Genomic DNA, 17,497 nt, shown 5'->3' with positions numbered 1-17,497 from the left:
CCCCCACACACACACAGGTCCTCGAGGATTAAAGTGCTGACATCCAGGCGTGTATTCACAAAGCTTCCAAAGGTACAAACAATAATCGAATCTGTAGAATTTTGATATTTCTCAGAATTTCCCTTCAAAGTTGAGACTAAATCTCGATAAAACAAAAGTAAAGACATAAAAACTGCTCCTGCTTCTAAGGTGAGACTGAAAGAAGGACTTAAGAGAATCTTAAACAGAGAGGAAACAGAATATTTGTAGTTCATATTATTCACTTAAATCAGAATCGTCCATTTAAGCAAAGGAAGATCCAACCATCACCAAAGCACAGGTTATGCAAGACAGCCAATAAAAACAAGCCCAGCGGTTCTCACAGCGACACATTAAATAAATGTAAGCAAATTATAAATGTCAACAGTGAGCAAAGTTTCTAATATTTTAAGGCAGAATGAATAACACCCAATTTATTGAAATGAGATATTTCTAGTTATGCCTTTTAAAGAGATTTAATGATATGACTGAGTCTATTTTTTTGCACTGTCAGTTTTCTATTTTGTTTTTTTCCATCTTTTGAAACAATCACACACTTTAACACACTTAGCGACGACTTTTGATGAAGCTCGAGGTTTTGTTTTCTTGCTCAGAGCCGCCCTGAGAAGTTTTCTGATTCATACCTGAGCTGAGACGTGTTATTAGTGTGTCCTCCCTGCCTGATCGGCCGCTCAGCCCTGAAACTAATATGAAGAACAAAGACACGTGTATGATTTAAACCTCCTGAAGATTTGAGCTCGTTTTCAGATCTCGCACATTTTTCTATTCAAGGAAAGATCCAGAGTAAAATGGTCATCAGATAAATTTATTTATTTAAAAGAAAACTGTTGACCTAGTCTGCTCCACAAATATGTTACTGGTGTGACCTAAAGAAACTCAAACCAGCACAACCAAAAAATGTTGATTCAAATGTTGCTCCAACTTCATTAGTGGGAGAAATATACAACAAATACTTCAAACCTTTCAGTGTTCCTGTAGTAAGAAGCCGAGTGAGTAACATATTTATCCTTTAAAGATATGCTTAACAAAGCCGATGACAGTGAGCAAATACAACGCATAAATACAACTGTAATAAAAAACGCAGTGTGCCATAAAACACTGACTTTAACTAAATGTTTCAAAAATGCTTGTCACTATGTACCAAAGAGGAAAACAGAAGATGAACTAAATCAACAGAGGACAAAACAACTGGTCTGCTGTATATTTCAGATTTAGTTGTTAGACGCCTTTAAATATCCAGTAAATCCAGGATCTAGTTTGATGACAGCTGTGCTGGTAAACTTTGTGAAAAGAGAGAAATTATATTTGTATCCTAGAAACATTTATAACTTAATTTAAATCAAACATTTTGGAAACTGACATGAGCTATTTGGTCAAATTCTTCCACAAATCTAAAAGCTTTACAATGTTTATACATTCATAAGGTAATTTAAAAAAGCAACAACTGAAGCGCTTATTTCCATCAGCGGACACAGTCACGGCCGTCACCCTCACACCTCCACTGTGACAGTGGGACCGTTGCTGGTGTCATCCAGCGGCGTGGTCTCCGTGGGTGGGGCCTCTTTCTCCGCCTCCTCTTTCTTCTCTTCTTTGTCTCCCTCAGACACCAGAGGAGTGCTCTCTGCTGCCGCCTGCTGGTCATTGCTGGTAGTGCTGGCTGGCTCCTCAGCCTTGCCTTCGTCTTTCTGCTCGGCCGCTTTCGTCTCGTTGACGATCTGCACCGAGTCAGCCGCAGAGGCCTGCACCGGTTTCACTTCCCCGTTTTGAACGGGGAACACAGCCTCCACGGCATCATATATGAACTGGTATTGCTCCTGTTAGAAACAGAGGAAACAAATATTGTTTCAGTGTTGTTCTTGTTAGAGTGAATCTTGCTTTGTAGACAGTCTTACACACTTCCCTAAATAACCAGCAAGAAGAATCCCACGAACACAACACAAACACTGAACCGATACTACTAAACTCTGTGTGGACATGCACGGATATCACAGCTGCTTCATATTACTAAAGACTTCTGCTGTTGCCACAAACTAGTCATTACAGTTTCCAGCCGCTGTAAAAGCTCACACAAGCCTGAACACACTGCTGAAAACAGGCAAAATGCAACAATTACTCATGTTTGCAGCAGGAGCAGGGAGAAAATAAATGGGCGTGGCTTTTTCATGGATTTGTTATCAAATAAAAGGCATAAATGATCTTTATGCTTGAGCTTACTTTTGTTTTTAAAACAGTAATATAAAATACTGCATCTCATAGTGAGCTAGAACAGGGAACTGGTGATGTGCAACGCTGATCTCTGGTTATAAACAGCGCTTAGTGTGAATGATTGGGTTCCTCTTTCTCACCAGGCTGGAGACCATGCGTTGTCTCTCTTTACGCAGCGTTTTGACCACTTGGAAAACATCCACCAGCTTCTCGCTCTCAGCGTTGTCCAGCACGTTCCACAGGGCGCAGAAAACCCCCGAACGGGACGAGCCGTCACTGAGGAGCACAAAACACCACAAGTTACAAACAGGAACCAGTTTCCTGATCACTTTATTTTATGTATATCCATTTATGTATTAGACAGCTGTGGTTTGAAAGTGGATCTATTGTCATAGGAAATAAAAATATAACCAATTAAACATTAAACATTAGAAAGTATGAATGATGTTGGGTTAAATCCATGGGAATACTAAACTATTCCTGATCAGCTGAGCTTTACTGTCTCTCACACTAACATAGATGCATTTGACTGTGTACACTTACTAATCACACTTTCCGTGAGGTGGCTTTAGAAAGTACGGTTGGGAGTATTCGCACTATTTTTATAACATATTCACGCCCCAAAGGAAATCAAAAGCATGGTTTCCTTGAAATGAGGTGAGGCTGCAAAGCAGGGTGAGCTCATTTTCATCAAGATCTTTATCTAAAATTTGCAACGTAAATGATGGCTGCATTCATTTTTTTATGCATGCTCTGTCAACTTTAAGGCTTGCACTAAAACATGTGGCAGCATCTGTATATGCGCAGAAATGCAGCTACGCAGCTACGCAGCTGATCTCTCTGTTTATAAGATATCCTGCTGTTTAGCTTTTACTGAGCTCTTTATTTAAAATCACTCATCAATGGGAACACTAGTGTCCACCCTGAAACCCGGCGAGATGGAGAAGTCGGCTGTTGCGACACATTTTACTGATCTGAAAGCTGCGAACAATGACTCGTCCTCGCTGCGTGCTGTCCCGTTCAGATCTCATCACTGAACAGACGACATGTGTTTCTTACTCGCAGTGGACCACTATGGGATTGTTCCTCTGTGATTTGCTGGTGCCACAGTTTTGCTTGATGTCCTTGATCATGTCTGTGAGGTCTTGAGGTTTCTCTGGCACCTCTTTGCTCGTCCACTTCAGGAACTGGAAATGGTTTATCTCGCGTCTGTCTTTCCTCTGTGGATAGAAGAGGACGAGAAGAGCACAGCTGGCTTAAAAATGTCCGGTCTCATCAGCGGGCGATGCTCGCTTACAGAGGCAGAGTAGGTGGCTGCTGTGTTACCTTGGCGTGGCGGATCTGCATGGTGCGTCTGATGAAATTTGGCGAGTTGTCTGTGTTCGTCACCTCCACCTCAATATCCCCAAAGCTCTTCTTCTCTTTGTCCCAGTAAACACAGTCCTGTTGAGCAGAAGAAAACAAGCATATTTACCACATGTACATTTACTGTGTATCACTATAAGTATATTATATTGTATGTACCGTGTCTCCTTCACTGCTGTCTGAAAGCATGACGACAGTATAAACTTTCTTCTGGTGAATCATCGACCAGAAGTCCCCCACAGTGTCTGCCAGTGGGGTCTGCGCCACTATGAAGGCACGGCAGCCCCAGTATCCCTGTGTGGGAGACAAACACATCGAGTCCAAAGAAAGAAGATGAGACACGTTTCGTTATCTGGTGCAGGAAAGACGGTGACAGGAAGCAGTTTGTCACAGTTTAACATCAGCTGGTATTTTTAGCAGTTTATATAAATCTGCACGTTACCGTGATGTGCGAGGCGTTGATGTATTGAGTGGAGTCTTCATCCTCTTCATCTGAAGAATCTTCCTCCTCCTCATCTTCGTCAGGGTCACTGTCCTGACTTCGTCCTTCATCCAGCTTCAAGAAGACGCGGTTGAAGTCATCTGCAGGTTTCATATGAAAGAAGTGGAACTGAGCAGATGTAATCTTACATGTGAGCGCACGCGTGCATGCAAAGACGTGTAAACTCACAGGGGATGACCGACGACGAACGATTCTTCTTCTTGTTTTCTTCGGTCACTCCTGTGTTGAACGTCCTCCAGTTTTTAAAGGTGGGGAGTCTCTGCAAGATCATTTTTTATTTTTATTATTAAAACTTTGCTTCCACCTAATCCATCGTGCAGGATGTGATGGAAAAGAGGACGATAGGCACACTTGTGATGATATTTTTATATTTCAGACGTTTGTGCTACATCAATGTTTTAGGGTCATTTACATTATTCTGTCAGAGCTTTCTCAGACACTCTTCTCTGCAGTTTGGTAAGAACCTGTGACTCACTCAATGACTTAAACATGATCAAAGCTGCACTTTCAGTCCCTCGCACTGCTCTTCTGTAGTTTCCAGATATAAAGGTGATAAGATACAGCGTACCTCAAACTCCTCCTCCATGAGCGTGGGCTCGTTGTCCGAGTTTTTCTCTTTGAGCGTGTTCATGGTGCTGTGCAGCTCAGACAGGCTGATCTCTGTCTCTCCAAACTGGTTGTGCTCCAGCAGGGCCTGGTGAATCAGGATGTACTGGGCCTGTGTGCAAACAAATGCACTCATGTTAATGTACAGGAGACAAACCTCGAATGTGCTGCAAGTTTATATCTCATTTTCCCTCATTTATTTATTACAGTATGTTAAAAAAGTTAAGCTTTGTTTATATGTCGTGCAGTCAGTGTATGTACATCTAACTGATTGTGAGGATGAATATGAAACAACACAAAACACACATTTCTAAACTATTATAGTGATTTCTTTACACAGTAGCTGAATATAAAGGTGAATAAGTCTAAAATATGAACATGCAGACTAAAGAACAGGACTACATGTACACACAGAGGGCTGATTGACACAGAGCTGCACAGAGTCAGATGTAGGTGAATAAAGAGGGCGGGGCCAAACACAAAGAGGAGAAACAAAAAAAACAGGAAGCAAAACCGGAACAAGACAGGAGATAATAAAAACCAAGGAAGACAGGAAATGACAGAAAAGAGTACAGGGTACATGTAAAAATACAACTTTTTATAAATATAACATTTTTAAAAATATATTAAAAAATATACATAATATATACAATTATATATATACACGTTTAGCTGATTTAACTAATTGTTCATCTTTGTCATATATGTATCCATCCATCTGTTATTCTGTCTGTCTGTAGATGCTGATATAGGTAAGGTGATTTACTCTCTGTGTTTTCTGAGAATTGGCATCAAATTTGTGTGTCAAAGTGTCTGTATTGTCTATACTGATATTTTACCTCGACTTGGACCATGAGGCATCTCTGTCTGCGGAGTCTGACCACGTAACCGTAGATGTCCACTCTGCCCTCTGCCTCCAGACCTTCCATCATGGCATCGATGCCAATGTAGGTTCCTGTCCTGCCGACCCCCGCACTGTACGAGAAAGAAGTTTCACCTATGAGTGTGGTTGTGTTATTTAACGTGTGTCTGATGTACAATCATGCACTTTAGATTAATCTCAATTAACAGCTCTGGTTTAATCTGAATTAAACTATGAGGTGGTGATCTGAAGAAGTAGGTGTGGCTACAAATAGACGTCCATCCATTAGACTTTGCCTAATTTCAGTGTACAAATGTACTGACATGGCTGATGGAAGAAAGTGAAATGACTACTAAACAAACACTTTAAACTGAGCTGAGCGTGGAGTGTGACATCTTGATACCTGCAGTGAACAACGATCGGCCCACTGAAGAAATTCTTGAAGGCGTTGACGCGCCGCCTCAGTTTCAGGAGGAGGTGTGGCTCCCCGGGGACTCCGTGGTCAGGCCAACTCATGAACTGGATGTGGGTCACCTCCCTCTCTGAGTTCTTCTCTCTCTTCTGCAGGTGCATTTATTGAGATAAAAATGCATGTTGAGCAACACTTCTACACAGATATGATTACAGACATTTAACACTTTTACAGTTTTGTCTGTTCAACATGTGACGGAGGCTCACGTTTGTCAGGCTGAGACGGCGGATGGTGTAATCTGGGTAGTGGTCCTCTGAGTTCAGCTTCACAATAAACTCCTCGTAGAGCTCAGTCTCTCGGTCAGGCGATGGCCAGTACTGAGCACACTTGACCTGTGAAACGATGAAAGAGGAAAGAAGCTGACTGTCGCTCAGTGAGGAAGGAGAACGGAGCAAACAATACGAAGGTCTAACTAAATCAGATAAAGAAGATATTTCTCTGTGCACGAGTGGACTCATTTTAAGAAAGTTTAAACACGATCTTACCCTGTTTCCCTCCTCACATCGTGTTACCATGACGATAATTGAGGACTGTTGTTCCCAGATCATCCTCCAGAAATCATTTATAGTTTCTTCCTTTGGTCCTGCAGCAAACACAGCTTATAAGCACCACACATCACACAGTCATTCAGTTCAGCTGTGTGAAGAATGAGAGCGTGACTTTACCTTGAGCTGCGATGTACTTTTTGGACTCTTTGAATCCCTGCAGGAAGAACAGGAGTCATATTTGACTGTTTTATCAAACAGATGTCTTGAACTTATGTGAGTAATATCTCAAAAGCTTTGATGTGATTTGATATATAGAATATTTTTACATTTGCATGATAATGATGTAATTCTGATGACTGCAGCAGCAGCAAAGACAGAACAAGCTGAACATTTTTACATACGTCAATGAAGCTGGCGTTGATGTAGTCGCATCCTGGCTCTCCATTTCCTGTGGTTAGCTGCACACGGTTATAATCATCTAGTTTAAGACAAAAAATAAAATAAAATAAATTATGAAGTCTTTACAGTAACTCTTAGTAATTTTAATAACATTGATCAGCTCACAGGGCAGGATGTCGACGTAGCGGTTCTTGACAGAATTGCAGGACTTCTTGGCTTCTTTCACCGTGTATCTTGAGAAAATTCTGGGGATGCTCTGCAAGCAAATATAAACTGTGTGATTTACAGAAAACACTCAGCACTCAGCACCCATTCACACCCTTTCTACTCTGTACTAGGCCAGGACCAACAAGCCTTTATGTTTTTATATTGACACTCTGACAGCCTATCATAAACCAAGGCATAAATAAATGGTAATAATAATAATTAAAATAAAACCCCAGAAAAAGCTGATAAATGAATTTACCTGAAACTCAGCCAGGAAAAGTCTCCCCTCATCAGCAAGCTTCCTCTTGTAGGTTTCCAGCAGGACCTCTGCTGCGATCGGCTCAACAAGCAACAGGTTTTCTTCATCATCTACAAAAAGCAGTCAGCAAAGGAGAGATTATTACAAATAAACGTACTTTTACCCGACCACTGATTGTTATCCATATGTGTTTCATACAATATTAGCAAGCAAATCTCAAGGAAACAGCTTTAGTTATTTCATGTTGCTCCTGTTGTGATCATGGATCTTACATATGAGTGACTTTAGGCATTTTCTTCCTATGGCCATGCCTCGCCTATGCAACTACCATGTGTTGATGTTTACCTCTTGGTACTGTTCACGTGCACTATATGGTCAACATCATTCAAAAATCAGAGTGAATTTCATTACCAAAAAAAGGAAGGTATTTTACATTGCTATGCTTCTGTCTTTGTCATCGTCTTCATCCTAAATGTAACATCTTCCCTTTTACTCAGCAGACATGGTTGAGATACAGGCTCCTAAAGGTTTTATTGAGTCCTGCTGCTGTTTATAAACGTGCTTTATAAACAGTGTCATGTGGAATATTTAAGCACATTTAATATCCTTTAATTATTATCAGTATGTGAACACAGAGAAAAAATAAAGTGACAATAAAAAAGCTCAACTCACTTGTTGTTGAAATAAGATGAATGTTTTCACTCAGGTCCCTGTGAAGAAGTTAGAAAAGACAAAGTTTTTGAGTCGTATTCAGCATCTACATAAATAGTGCGATAATATTATAAAATCTAAATGAAAAGGCAACATGAATGTTTGCAATTCATATATAAAGATGTGTAAACAATACAAAAAAGAGGGCTGATTTCAGAAAAAGTAAATGATCAAAAGCAAAAGTTTCCTTACTGGGACTTTCTGCGTTTTAAAATGTAGATCTTATAGATGACAAAAAGCAGAGCCACAGACGTGAGGATGATGAGGAAGACCAGAAACCCAATAACAGCTTTGTCGTTGTCTGTAAAATAATATTAAAAATTACATTTATGTGAAAGATAAAATTTATAGAAATATGTGCTTAAAATGAGACGAAGCATTTATGTCAGTAAACTGTATCATGAATGAAAACAGGACGTACACAAAGTGCTGATGTCTTTTATTGTGGGGTCACTCTCATAGTGTCCGTTGAAAGCCGTCACCTTTAAAGACAAAATGTCAGTTCAGTGTGAATTACAACATTCAGGAGTCTAAAATAATATTTATAAGTATAATAATTTCTTTATTAAACCAAAAATGTTGGATTTAACAAACCTTCACTTTGTAGGTCGTAGAGTAGCTCAGATCTTTGAATTCAACTTCATATTTTTTACCTTCTAGCTCCTTCTTTGTCACTTCCTTATCATCAGCTGTATTTAGTCGTATTATATATTTTTCCTCAGGTCCGTTGAACGTAGAGGATCCGTGCCAGCTTACTTTGATCGTATTATGTTCATGAACATGTAATTTCAGCTCAGTGACTTTAGCAGGTGCTGTAAGAGAAATTTAAAGGAAGCCATATTTTAAAGTAAAACACTGACAGACCTGCAGCCCTTTGCTGCGTGTCCTTCCTGTTTATCTTCACTGCTCAAATATCCAGTGAGAAATAAATTCTAACATTATGTAATAAAAAAGTTTGATTACTTACTTCCAACCTTAGTTTGCAGTTTAACTTCAGGTCCAGTGGAAACTTGAATCTCGTTGTTGTATTTGGCTCGGACTCCACATTTATAACCAGTGTATGGAATCAATCCAGTAATAACACACGTTCCTCCATCAGGACTTGTGACTGTAACTGTAACATAATTTCCATGAAGCATGTGAAGTGTTTAGAGATTTAAATCAACATCATCATGTACAGAAACTTTAAATGACAAATGTCAGGTTAAAGTTTCACAAACATACATCAGCTGGTAGTTCTGTCTGTCAGCTGATCCATAAACTGGCACAAACCTGTTTCACTTACAGTCTGTGTTCCTGCTGACATAAAGCACTGATGCTACAAGCTTCTCATAGAAACTACGTACATGTTAGAAACCAACAGACTGAGAAACTGTTTATGTTGCTTTTTATAAAGAGAATTACATTTCAAACATCAGATTTTACCTTCAAACAGCTCAAAGCTTCTCATCATTTCTTCTGTGTGAAAAAGTGAACTCGACTCTGATGTTTCAGTGTTTATTCTGTTTTATATTTGCTATTTATTTTAATAACTGTGTATTTATTCACACCCAGTCAGAGGTTTGGCTTTTTCACCTACAGTCAAACATCATGAACATAAACACATAAGCAGAGAAGTCATCTCACTCACCTTTACCTGTCTGACCATCACAAATGCAGTCATAAGAAAGCTTATGAAGGCTGGGAAGGACCTGTTGACAGTTCTTACTGGTTGTTTTCCAGCTGAGCTCAATGGAAGTATCGGATGAAATTTTGTTTGTGTTGGTTATTGTAAGATCTGTTGGAACAAAGTAAACATCAGTAACAGTGAATGAAGTTTCCTTTGCTTCACTCTAAACTGTGTGAGAATAAAAGCTTTTATTTTGATGAGCTAAAGGAAATATAAACTCACCACAATCAACCCTGACGTGGACAGATGGAGTCGTCTTATTCATGCTGGTGTTGTTCTGTAAGATCAGACCAGTACAGCTGTAGTCTGTGAACGGCTCCAGCTCAGACAGTTTCACAACATCAGCTTTGTGTTTGTCTGAGGAGACACAAAGATGACATCATTGTTGTTCCTCAGTGTGTGAACATTCATCCTTTGGGTTTAGACTCAAACGTGAACACATTCAAAGAAATAAATCGAAACAGATTCACAGAGAGCACAAAGCACTCGTCTCTGACACTCATATAGTTTCCACTTACCTGAACAGGTGTAGTTACTAACTGAGAGGTTTTTACACTTTGGTAAATCAGGTAATGTTGTGTAAATTTCTGCAGGAAGTCCAGTGGGTTTAATCTGCTGTATTTCACTGGAATTTAAGAAATCTGTGGAAAAAATGAATGAACACAAACATGATTAAATCAGGTGTAAATGTTTGAATCTCAGAGCAGACGTGGACTCGTTCGTACGTACCAACACTGATGCTTTTGGTGAAGTCAAAGGAAGAACCTCTGCACTCTCCTGAAGTAAAGGTTACGGTCAAATCTGAGCAAATGTCCTCGTTAGCAGGTCTGACACAGAAAGTGTTCTCGTCATTTCTACATCGTACAACAGAACGGTTATTTGGTGTTGATATTGACGAGCTGATGTTCCAGTCACTTCCATAACAAACATATCCAGGGATGCAGCTGGTTTCTTTAACGTCTCCTTTACCTAAATTAAACAAGTGATACACAAATGTGTCAGTTTATAAAAGATTAATTTGTTAAGTTAAAAGAAGATGGATGTAAAACACAAATATATGAATTAATTGTACTCACTCATTGGATCTGTTCTAAAAGATTTGTTCGTAGAGTGACAGAAGATTTCATTTCCAGCATCATTAATAAATGAAACATTAAGACTGTAACCAGTGCACGGCTTCAGGTGTCCAGTTTTCCCTACTGGGATTTGCTTTAAATGATCAGCTTGGATTTTCTTTCCAGTCTGTGGTCGGCCTTCTTCAAAAACAGTCAGTGTGTAGTTAGCAGGGGGGTTTATTTCAATCTGCAAGCCAGACGTGTTGTTGTATTTGACGGTGTAAGAACCTGCAAAATCAACAACATATGTTTGTCAATATAAATCTGTTGGTTACATTTTTAATCTCAGATGGTTTCTCGATGCAGATTCTGACTGTGTTGAAGATGAACCATAATCTGTACAATTACTGTAAAAAATACAATAAAACTGATCTTTTAAACTGATACTCACACTGTGGAGGCTCAGAGGCTGAGAGGACACATTTCAATGAGATCAGAAAAGAAGAAAACAAATCATTAGTATATGATTATAATTATACAATGAAAGTATCAGAATACCTCAGAGCACCTTACAGCTACTGGTACCTCAGAGGTGTTGGTGATCTCTGTCTGTACACTATATGTGGATTCAACAATCTTATCACAGTCCTGTATGATAAAAACAGAAACGTCCAACCTTTGGTCGTAGCTGTCACTGTGGTGGTGGGCGGAGTGCCTGGAGGTGAGGTCTGATTGTGAGGGATGTTTGCCTGAGAGGCTGGTTGGGTGCTGGATGTATTGGATGCGGGTGAGGTCTCTTTCGAGGTGATTGGAGGAGGAGCAGTGATTACTGTTGGAGAGCATGCTTGGAGTCAGCTTTAGGCAGAAAAACCTAACGACAGCAGTCTTACCTGATATGGTGTTTAACATTTTAGGACTTTGACTTGTAAAACTAACAACTAATGCAAAACTCAAGCTGAGGCTGAATACATTACCAGATACAGTAGTTGAATTGGATTCTTGAAATGAAGACTCTGATTGAGAGGAGGAGTTATTTGGCAAACTAACTGAAGAATTGGAGGTGGTTGGGATGACTTTGATTGTGGAAGTAGGTGCTGTGACCGTGGAAGGCTTCACAGTGAGTGGAGGTGAGGAGGAGACTGACTGGTTTATTACAGGATCTGCACCCGTGCTTGGAGGTGAGGTGGCGACCAACGTGCCTGCTACAGGATTCGTGGTCGTGCTTGGAGGTGAGGTGGCGACCAACGTGCCTGCTACAGGATTCGTGGTCGTGCTTGGAGGTGAGGTGGCGACCAACGTGTCTGCTACAGGATTCGTGGTCGTGCTTGGAGGTGAGGTGGCGACCAACGTGCCTGCTACAGGATTCGTGGTCGTGCTTGGAGGTGAGGAGGCGACCAACGTGTCTGCTACAGGATTCGTGGTCGTGCTTGGAGGTGAGGAGGCTGAAACATTTTCAATCCCAGAAAAAGAAGTAAGTATGACATCATTATGGTATTTTCATCAGCTGTGAAACGTGCTTCATGTACAGTTTTCCCTCCTCTCAGTATAAATATGCTACTTTTATATCTTTCCCCTCATTTACATCTACACATTTTTTCATGTTTGGGTAAAGAGTGATTTAATGTCACTGGTATGTGAATGTTATCCTATCAATAACTTCATGCTTTAGATAAATATAGTATTATATTCTGTTGTACAGGTTGGACAATCATTGACTTACAAGTTACAATGATGGATAGACTTGCGTGTGCACGACTCTAACCCTTGGAAAATTGATCTAAATCTCATCAGTACTTTGGACTCTATGAGACACAATAAACCCCAAACATGACAGTACACGACTACAGCTACACACCAGCGGTCCCCAACCTCTTTTGCGCCACGGACCGGTTTAATGTCAGACAATATTTTCACAGACCGGCCTTGAAGCTGTCGTGGATAAATACAACCAAATAAAATGATACGACCGAGACAAAACCTGTGGTATTTTGTAAATATAATAATTAACGTGAATTCACTGTGTAACTGTGTAACTTTATTAGCAGCGTCCTCCTGAAATGGGCCAACAACATTGAGAGCAACATCCTCCTCTCTGCCCCTTAATGCTCCCTGGTTGCTATGGTAACGCGTAAATATTTCTTACTACAACACGGGAAAGACCCTGGGAAACTGAGTTAACGATAAAAACCCTGAAAACCATAAATTTCACACCCGAGCCTCAAATCACGCAGCCCGGTACCAAACCACCCGGACCACAGAGCGACTGGGAGCCGCTGGTATACAGCATGTTAATCTGCTTTCAATCAGCTTCACAGAGGGTAAAAAATGATTTGGAAAATACTTCATCACATATATGTGACCACCCATTCATGGAACATTATCTATGCAAAACAGCCACTATATGAAAATAAGGATTTCATCTTTTTCACAGTAAACTTACAATTAAATGAACACAAATAACAATACATTTTACACATTTTGCAAAAACATAACTGGTTTTTGTTTTTGGTGTTTGCATTTAAATTCTGGCTGACACAGATAACCCTGCCTCTGTTCATGAATTTAAGTAAGAAGACATATTTCTGTCATTTCATAGTAAGTGTTTGAGGACTGTGTATATATGTATAAAGAGATGAGATCATGTAAAGAGTATGAGGCTGAGGGAGATGCATGCTACATCATGAAGCACAGCAGGGGGACAACTGGAATTAAACAAGTCTGAAAACGACATAATAAGAAGTAAATGATATAAACTGAATAACATCATAAATATATTGGAACTCACGTTTGGTGTCATCTGGAACTACAAGAGAAAAAAATGTCAGAATGAGTGTTTTGGTCATGAAAACATTGACTGTGTATGCAGGAAAACACAAACAAACAAAAAACACAAACAATGAGTGATTCCCAAATATTTGTAGTGATGACTACGAGAAGTGAACAACTATAGAGATTGAATAACATGATAAAGTATAATGGTACTCACTTGTGGTGACTTGAGCTGTAATTAAAAGAGAAAAAAAGTGTAAATCAGTTTGATTGTGATTAAATAATTTATTGTACATGCAGGAAAAAGAAAACAAAACACATAAACATTGAGTGATATTGAAATATTTTTACACATAGATCTGTTCAACACAACAGTGTAAACTTTGTTACCCAGCATTGTGTGGATGAGGTATCGCTGCTGTGTAACCTGGTTGCTATGACACTGTGACAAAGAGCCACAGTTGCTACATCAGAAAGCAAACCGCAGCTTCCTGCCTGCACTCAAACCTAGAACCACCCCGTGCTTACAAAACTGGTTTCGGTTTGGCCGTGTCACTGAACCAGACACAACCAAAAATACATTTTTAACCAAAGTGTTTCAATAGATATGGTTTCAAATAATATTTGTCAGGTATGAAGTTCTCTTTTGTTCTTTTTTTGTATTTCTTTTCTCTTCCAAAATCTGTATTTTTGATATTACAAAGAATTAAAAACAAATAAATACATTTGGATCACATCCACAGGTACAGGAGTTAATTTACTTTAAATGCATTTATTGATTTTGTCCATTTGTTCTTTATAACAATAGAAATGAGAACTGAATGATTGGGTGATTGAGGACAGTCAAACAATGAGTGTCAGGATGTGGTTTGGCGCGTTGTTGTTTCACTCAATCGTGCAGAGATGCAACATGTTTGCAGCGACATTTCAGCGCCTCGCACAAACGCATCTCATCGATTATTAGTTTGAAGATGACTGCAACAGGTTTACTGACTCTTTATTTATATCATAACTATGTCGTTATGATGTGTTTGAAGCCCAGGAACATAAAAATAAAGAAAACCTGTTTTTCACTATTTAAAGTAGTTATTTAAACTGGTTTTAAATGTTTTCAGTAAAGAATGATTTGTTTTTAATTGTGATTTGCACGACAGTATTATAGTATTATGACAATCACAAATACAGTAATGTGATTATCCCTAAATGCAGTAAAGAAACTGACACAGTAACCATCTCTGTCTCTAATTCATTGATTTTCTCTGTTTCACTGTTTTTTCCTCCTTCTCATATTTTGCATTCACCACAGAGTCCTGCTCTGTGACACTCTCCTCCTCCCAGAAACTTTAAAATCATGCTTAACATTTCTGACCTCACTTCTTCATTTTAGACCCTGTGCTTCCCCTTTTTTTCTCAAGTCATTTGCTGCGCGGTGCCTCGGTCTGCTCGGCCTGCGCTGCGCTGCCAGGAAATGAAGATGACTCAGAATGGAACACGGAAGTGGTCAAACTTTTTGATCACACAACGCCGTCTTGCTGCTGCTAATGCAGGCGGCCTGTTAATCAGGGCCCAGCTTCTCTCACCCAGTTTAAGCAAAAGACACGTGAACTTTGGCATTTACTACTGAGCTGACACACACGTGTAGTAATTCTTTAAAAGTGATGAAAAAAAGCAGGAAAATATTGAAAAAGATGAAGAAATTGAGCCGAGTTTTAAACAATTTTTAATATGTTTAATATTAAAATACAATCACACACTGAGAGAATGTGTTTTTGTATTTTAATCCACATCTTTTTGGGAGATGTCTTTTAACTGTTTAAGAGACTTTCATCTCAGAGAGACATTAGACAGATTAATAATGGCACAATTAAATTTAACTTTATTGATTAAAAAGCCTGGATGTTACTTAGCGGTGTTCCTAACATTTTGTCTGTAACGATTACACACATAGCTTGCTAAAGATAAATAACAAAGGATAAAATCAAATGTTATTAAAGTGCATTCAGATTATTTAAACTTCATAAAGTTCATGTAAGTAAATAAAAGTATATCAGTATTTATTAAAGTAAATATTTAAACACATTTCACAGTGTTACGTGTTTAGTGTTGGATACAATTTCATGTAAAAATCAGTTAAACTGTAAAACAATGTTTGTTTAATAATAACTGTGAGTTTTCAGTGGAGTTAGAATAATAATATTTCAACATGATAATTAATATGAGATACATCACTAAACAGAAAATTTTAACATTTTGTTTTTTGATACTTGTATGTATTTAATTTTTTAAATAATGGCTGATCAGTTAAAAATCCACACTAATGTGATTGAAAGGAAAACAACAATCATGTTTTGGGTGCGATGATGACACACCTTCACACTGGCTGAGAAATTCTGTATGTTAGAAACAAATGACGAATCCTGAGCCAGACTGAGGGCAAAGACAATAGAGTGAAATAAATGACAGATTTTATTTCAGCTCATCAGCACAGACTGGCTGAAAACAGCAGAGTTATAGCAGAATAGTGAGTGATGCTGGAGGCAGTGAGGTCAGTGTAACTTAGCGTGCACACGCGTGCACGCACACACACGTGCATGCACACACACACTGAAGTGTTTATCACATACAGCACCCACAGTCACCGAGGTTCAGAAGCAGCTTGCAGGGACACACCCCAGAAAATGTCTCTCCTTTCAGACAGACACAGCCCCCCCACCCCCACCCACAAACCCACAGTTACACATATACAGTACACAATCACACATTCATATGTGCACAGTATCAAAGCAGAACAGAAACACGATTGCAAAAATTCCCAAAGCACCAAATAAAAGAAAATGTTTTAAAAGCGTCTTCTTCCTGTTAACAGCCACCTTTGATTGAACATAAGTGTTCATTCTTTAGCCAAAGGGCTCAGAAACCTGTCATTTTTAAGCTTTCACATCACAAGCGTGTGCAGTTCCTGTCTGCTGTTCTTGGGGTTGGAAAGTTTAAGAAACGTGAAGTAGCACAAACGCGGATGCATCTCCAAAGCGTGCTACAGCGCAGCTTCTGCCCTCGGTTTTTATTTAAAAGGTCACATTTTGCTTGATTATGTTTTACAATTTTCAAAAACTAAAAAAGCTTTTCAGCTGACAGATTCACGTCTCCATCTCACACATGGATAATAATCCTCATACACGATCACAAGCTCAACATCCGACTTCAAACACAGCGAGGTTAGGGGGGGGAGACTTCATCACCTACATGATTTGCATTTGCAGACGTTTTTTTGTTATTTCTCCTCAGTTTACAGACACAAAGACACATTTCAAAGTCTTTCTACAATCCTTAAAGAAAGCAGCACCGAGAAAACTGCAGATGGTCACTTACAGTAGGTCAAACCGATGATCCCGGCCCAGAGCAGCAGGATCTTCAGACCCCAAAGACCTGCCATGTCCAGGAGTCAGGGTGTGTGCAGCCACACACCGTACAGTGAAACCAGCCGGCAGATCGTCACACGTCAAACCGTATTTCCAACTCTTAACTCAATTCAAAGCTAACATAGAAAAAGCTGTCTTTGTTGAAGCTACATAAGTTCTCTGTCTTATCGGTTGACACAGCTTCCTGGACTTGTTCCCCAAACTCTAAACCTCGCCTTTGGTTTCGAGTCAAGCGAGTGGCAGTGATGTCACACTTAAGAGACTGCCTTTACCTTAACGTCTGCTGACAGGAAGCATCATTTCAACTACGCCACTAAGAACAGGAAGCCTTCGCTCGTTTAATGTTCACTTGAATTTGCTCAAGGGTGAAATCGCTCTGACCTTTGAGAAAGGAGGCTAATAGCCACCAATACGGTCAAGATTTCAGTTTAAGGGTTGAGTCTGACATATTAGGGTTTAGCTCAATAACA

General features: G+C 39.5%; 1 protein-coding gene across 3 annotated transcripts; it reads right to left on the bottom strand.

Annotated features, from left to right (window-relative positions):
- Positions 1-826: 826 nt before the first annotated feature.
- Positions 827-17,216, bottom strand: ptprc (protein tyrosine phosphatase receptor type C). 3 transcript variants are annotated; one of them, XM_063501313.1, is made up of 32 exons: positions 16,978-17,216; positions 13,826-13,840; positions 13,625-13,642; positions 11,814-12,281; positions 11,516-11,668; positions 11,291-11,308; positions 10,861-11,127; positions 10,514-10,753; positions 10,303-10,425; positions 10,007-10,141; positions 9,746-9,892; positions 9,083-9,229; positions 8,710-8,927; positions 8,537-8,597; positions 8,308-8,416; positions 8,077-8,114; positions 7,405-7,514; positions 7,104-7,194; positions 6,941-7,017; positions 6,717-6,753; positions 6,537-6,634; positions 6,258-6,383; positions 5,983-6,140; positions 5,557-5,692; positions 4,680-4,829; positions 4,280-4,370; positions 4,052-4,191; positions 3,769-3,903; positions 3,571-3,687; positions 3,304-3,464; positions 2,385-2,520; positions 827-1,853 (listed from the first exon to the last, which is right to left on the bottom strand). In XM_063501313.1, the coding sequence occupies exons 1-32, from the start codon at positions 17,039-17,041 to the stop codon at positions 1,530-1,532; spliced, it is 4,308 nt and encodes a 1,435-aa protein (XP_063357383.1). In that variant the 5' UTR covers positions 17,042-17,216; the 3' UTR covers positions 827-1,529. The 3 variants fall into 3 exon arrangements, with proteins under 3 accessions (XP_063357383.1, XP_063357384.1, XP_063357385.1); XM_063501314.1 differs by lacking the exon at positions 11,814-12,281; XM_063501315.1 differs by lacking the exons at positions 11,516-11,668; positions 11,814-12,281.
- Positions 17,217-17,497: the final 281 nt, after the last annotated feature.

This window comes from Pelmatolapia mariae, linkage group LG17 (genome assembly GCF_036321145.2).
Source record: "Pelmatolapia mariae isolate MD_Pm_ZW linkage group LG17, Pm_UMD_F_2, whole genome shotgun sequence".
Lineage (NCBI taxonomy): Eukaryota > Metazoa > Chordata > Actinopteri > Cichliformes > Cichlidae > Pelmatolapia > Pelmatolapia mariae.
The sequence above is the reverse complement of the archived record's forward strand: the minus strand, read 5'-3'. Positions and strand labels throughout refer to the sequence as shown.

What these genes read in the sequence shown, in the direction of transcription:
- ptprc (XM_063501313.1), bottom strand. Translation starts at nt 17,041, where the DNA reads ATGGCAGGTCTTTGGGGTCTGAAGATCCTGCTGCTCTGGGCCGGGATC. An exon ending in CCACGTCAGGGTTGATTGTG is followed by an intron (nt 9,893 to 10,006) that starts GTGAGTTTATAT and finishes TTGTTCCAACAG; the next exon opens with ATCTTACAATAACCAACACA. An exon ending in CCGATCGTTGTTCACTGCAG is followed by an intron (nt 5,693 to 5,982) that starts GTATCAAGATGT and finishes TTTCTCGTACAG; the next exon opens with TGCGGGGGTCGGCAGGACAG.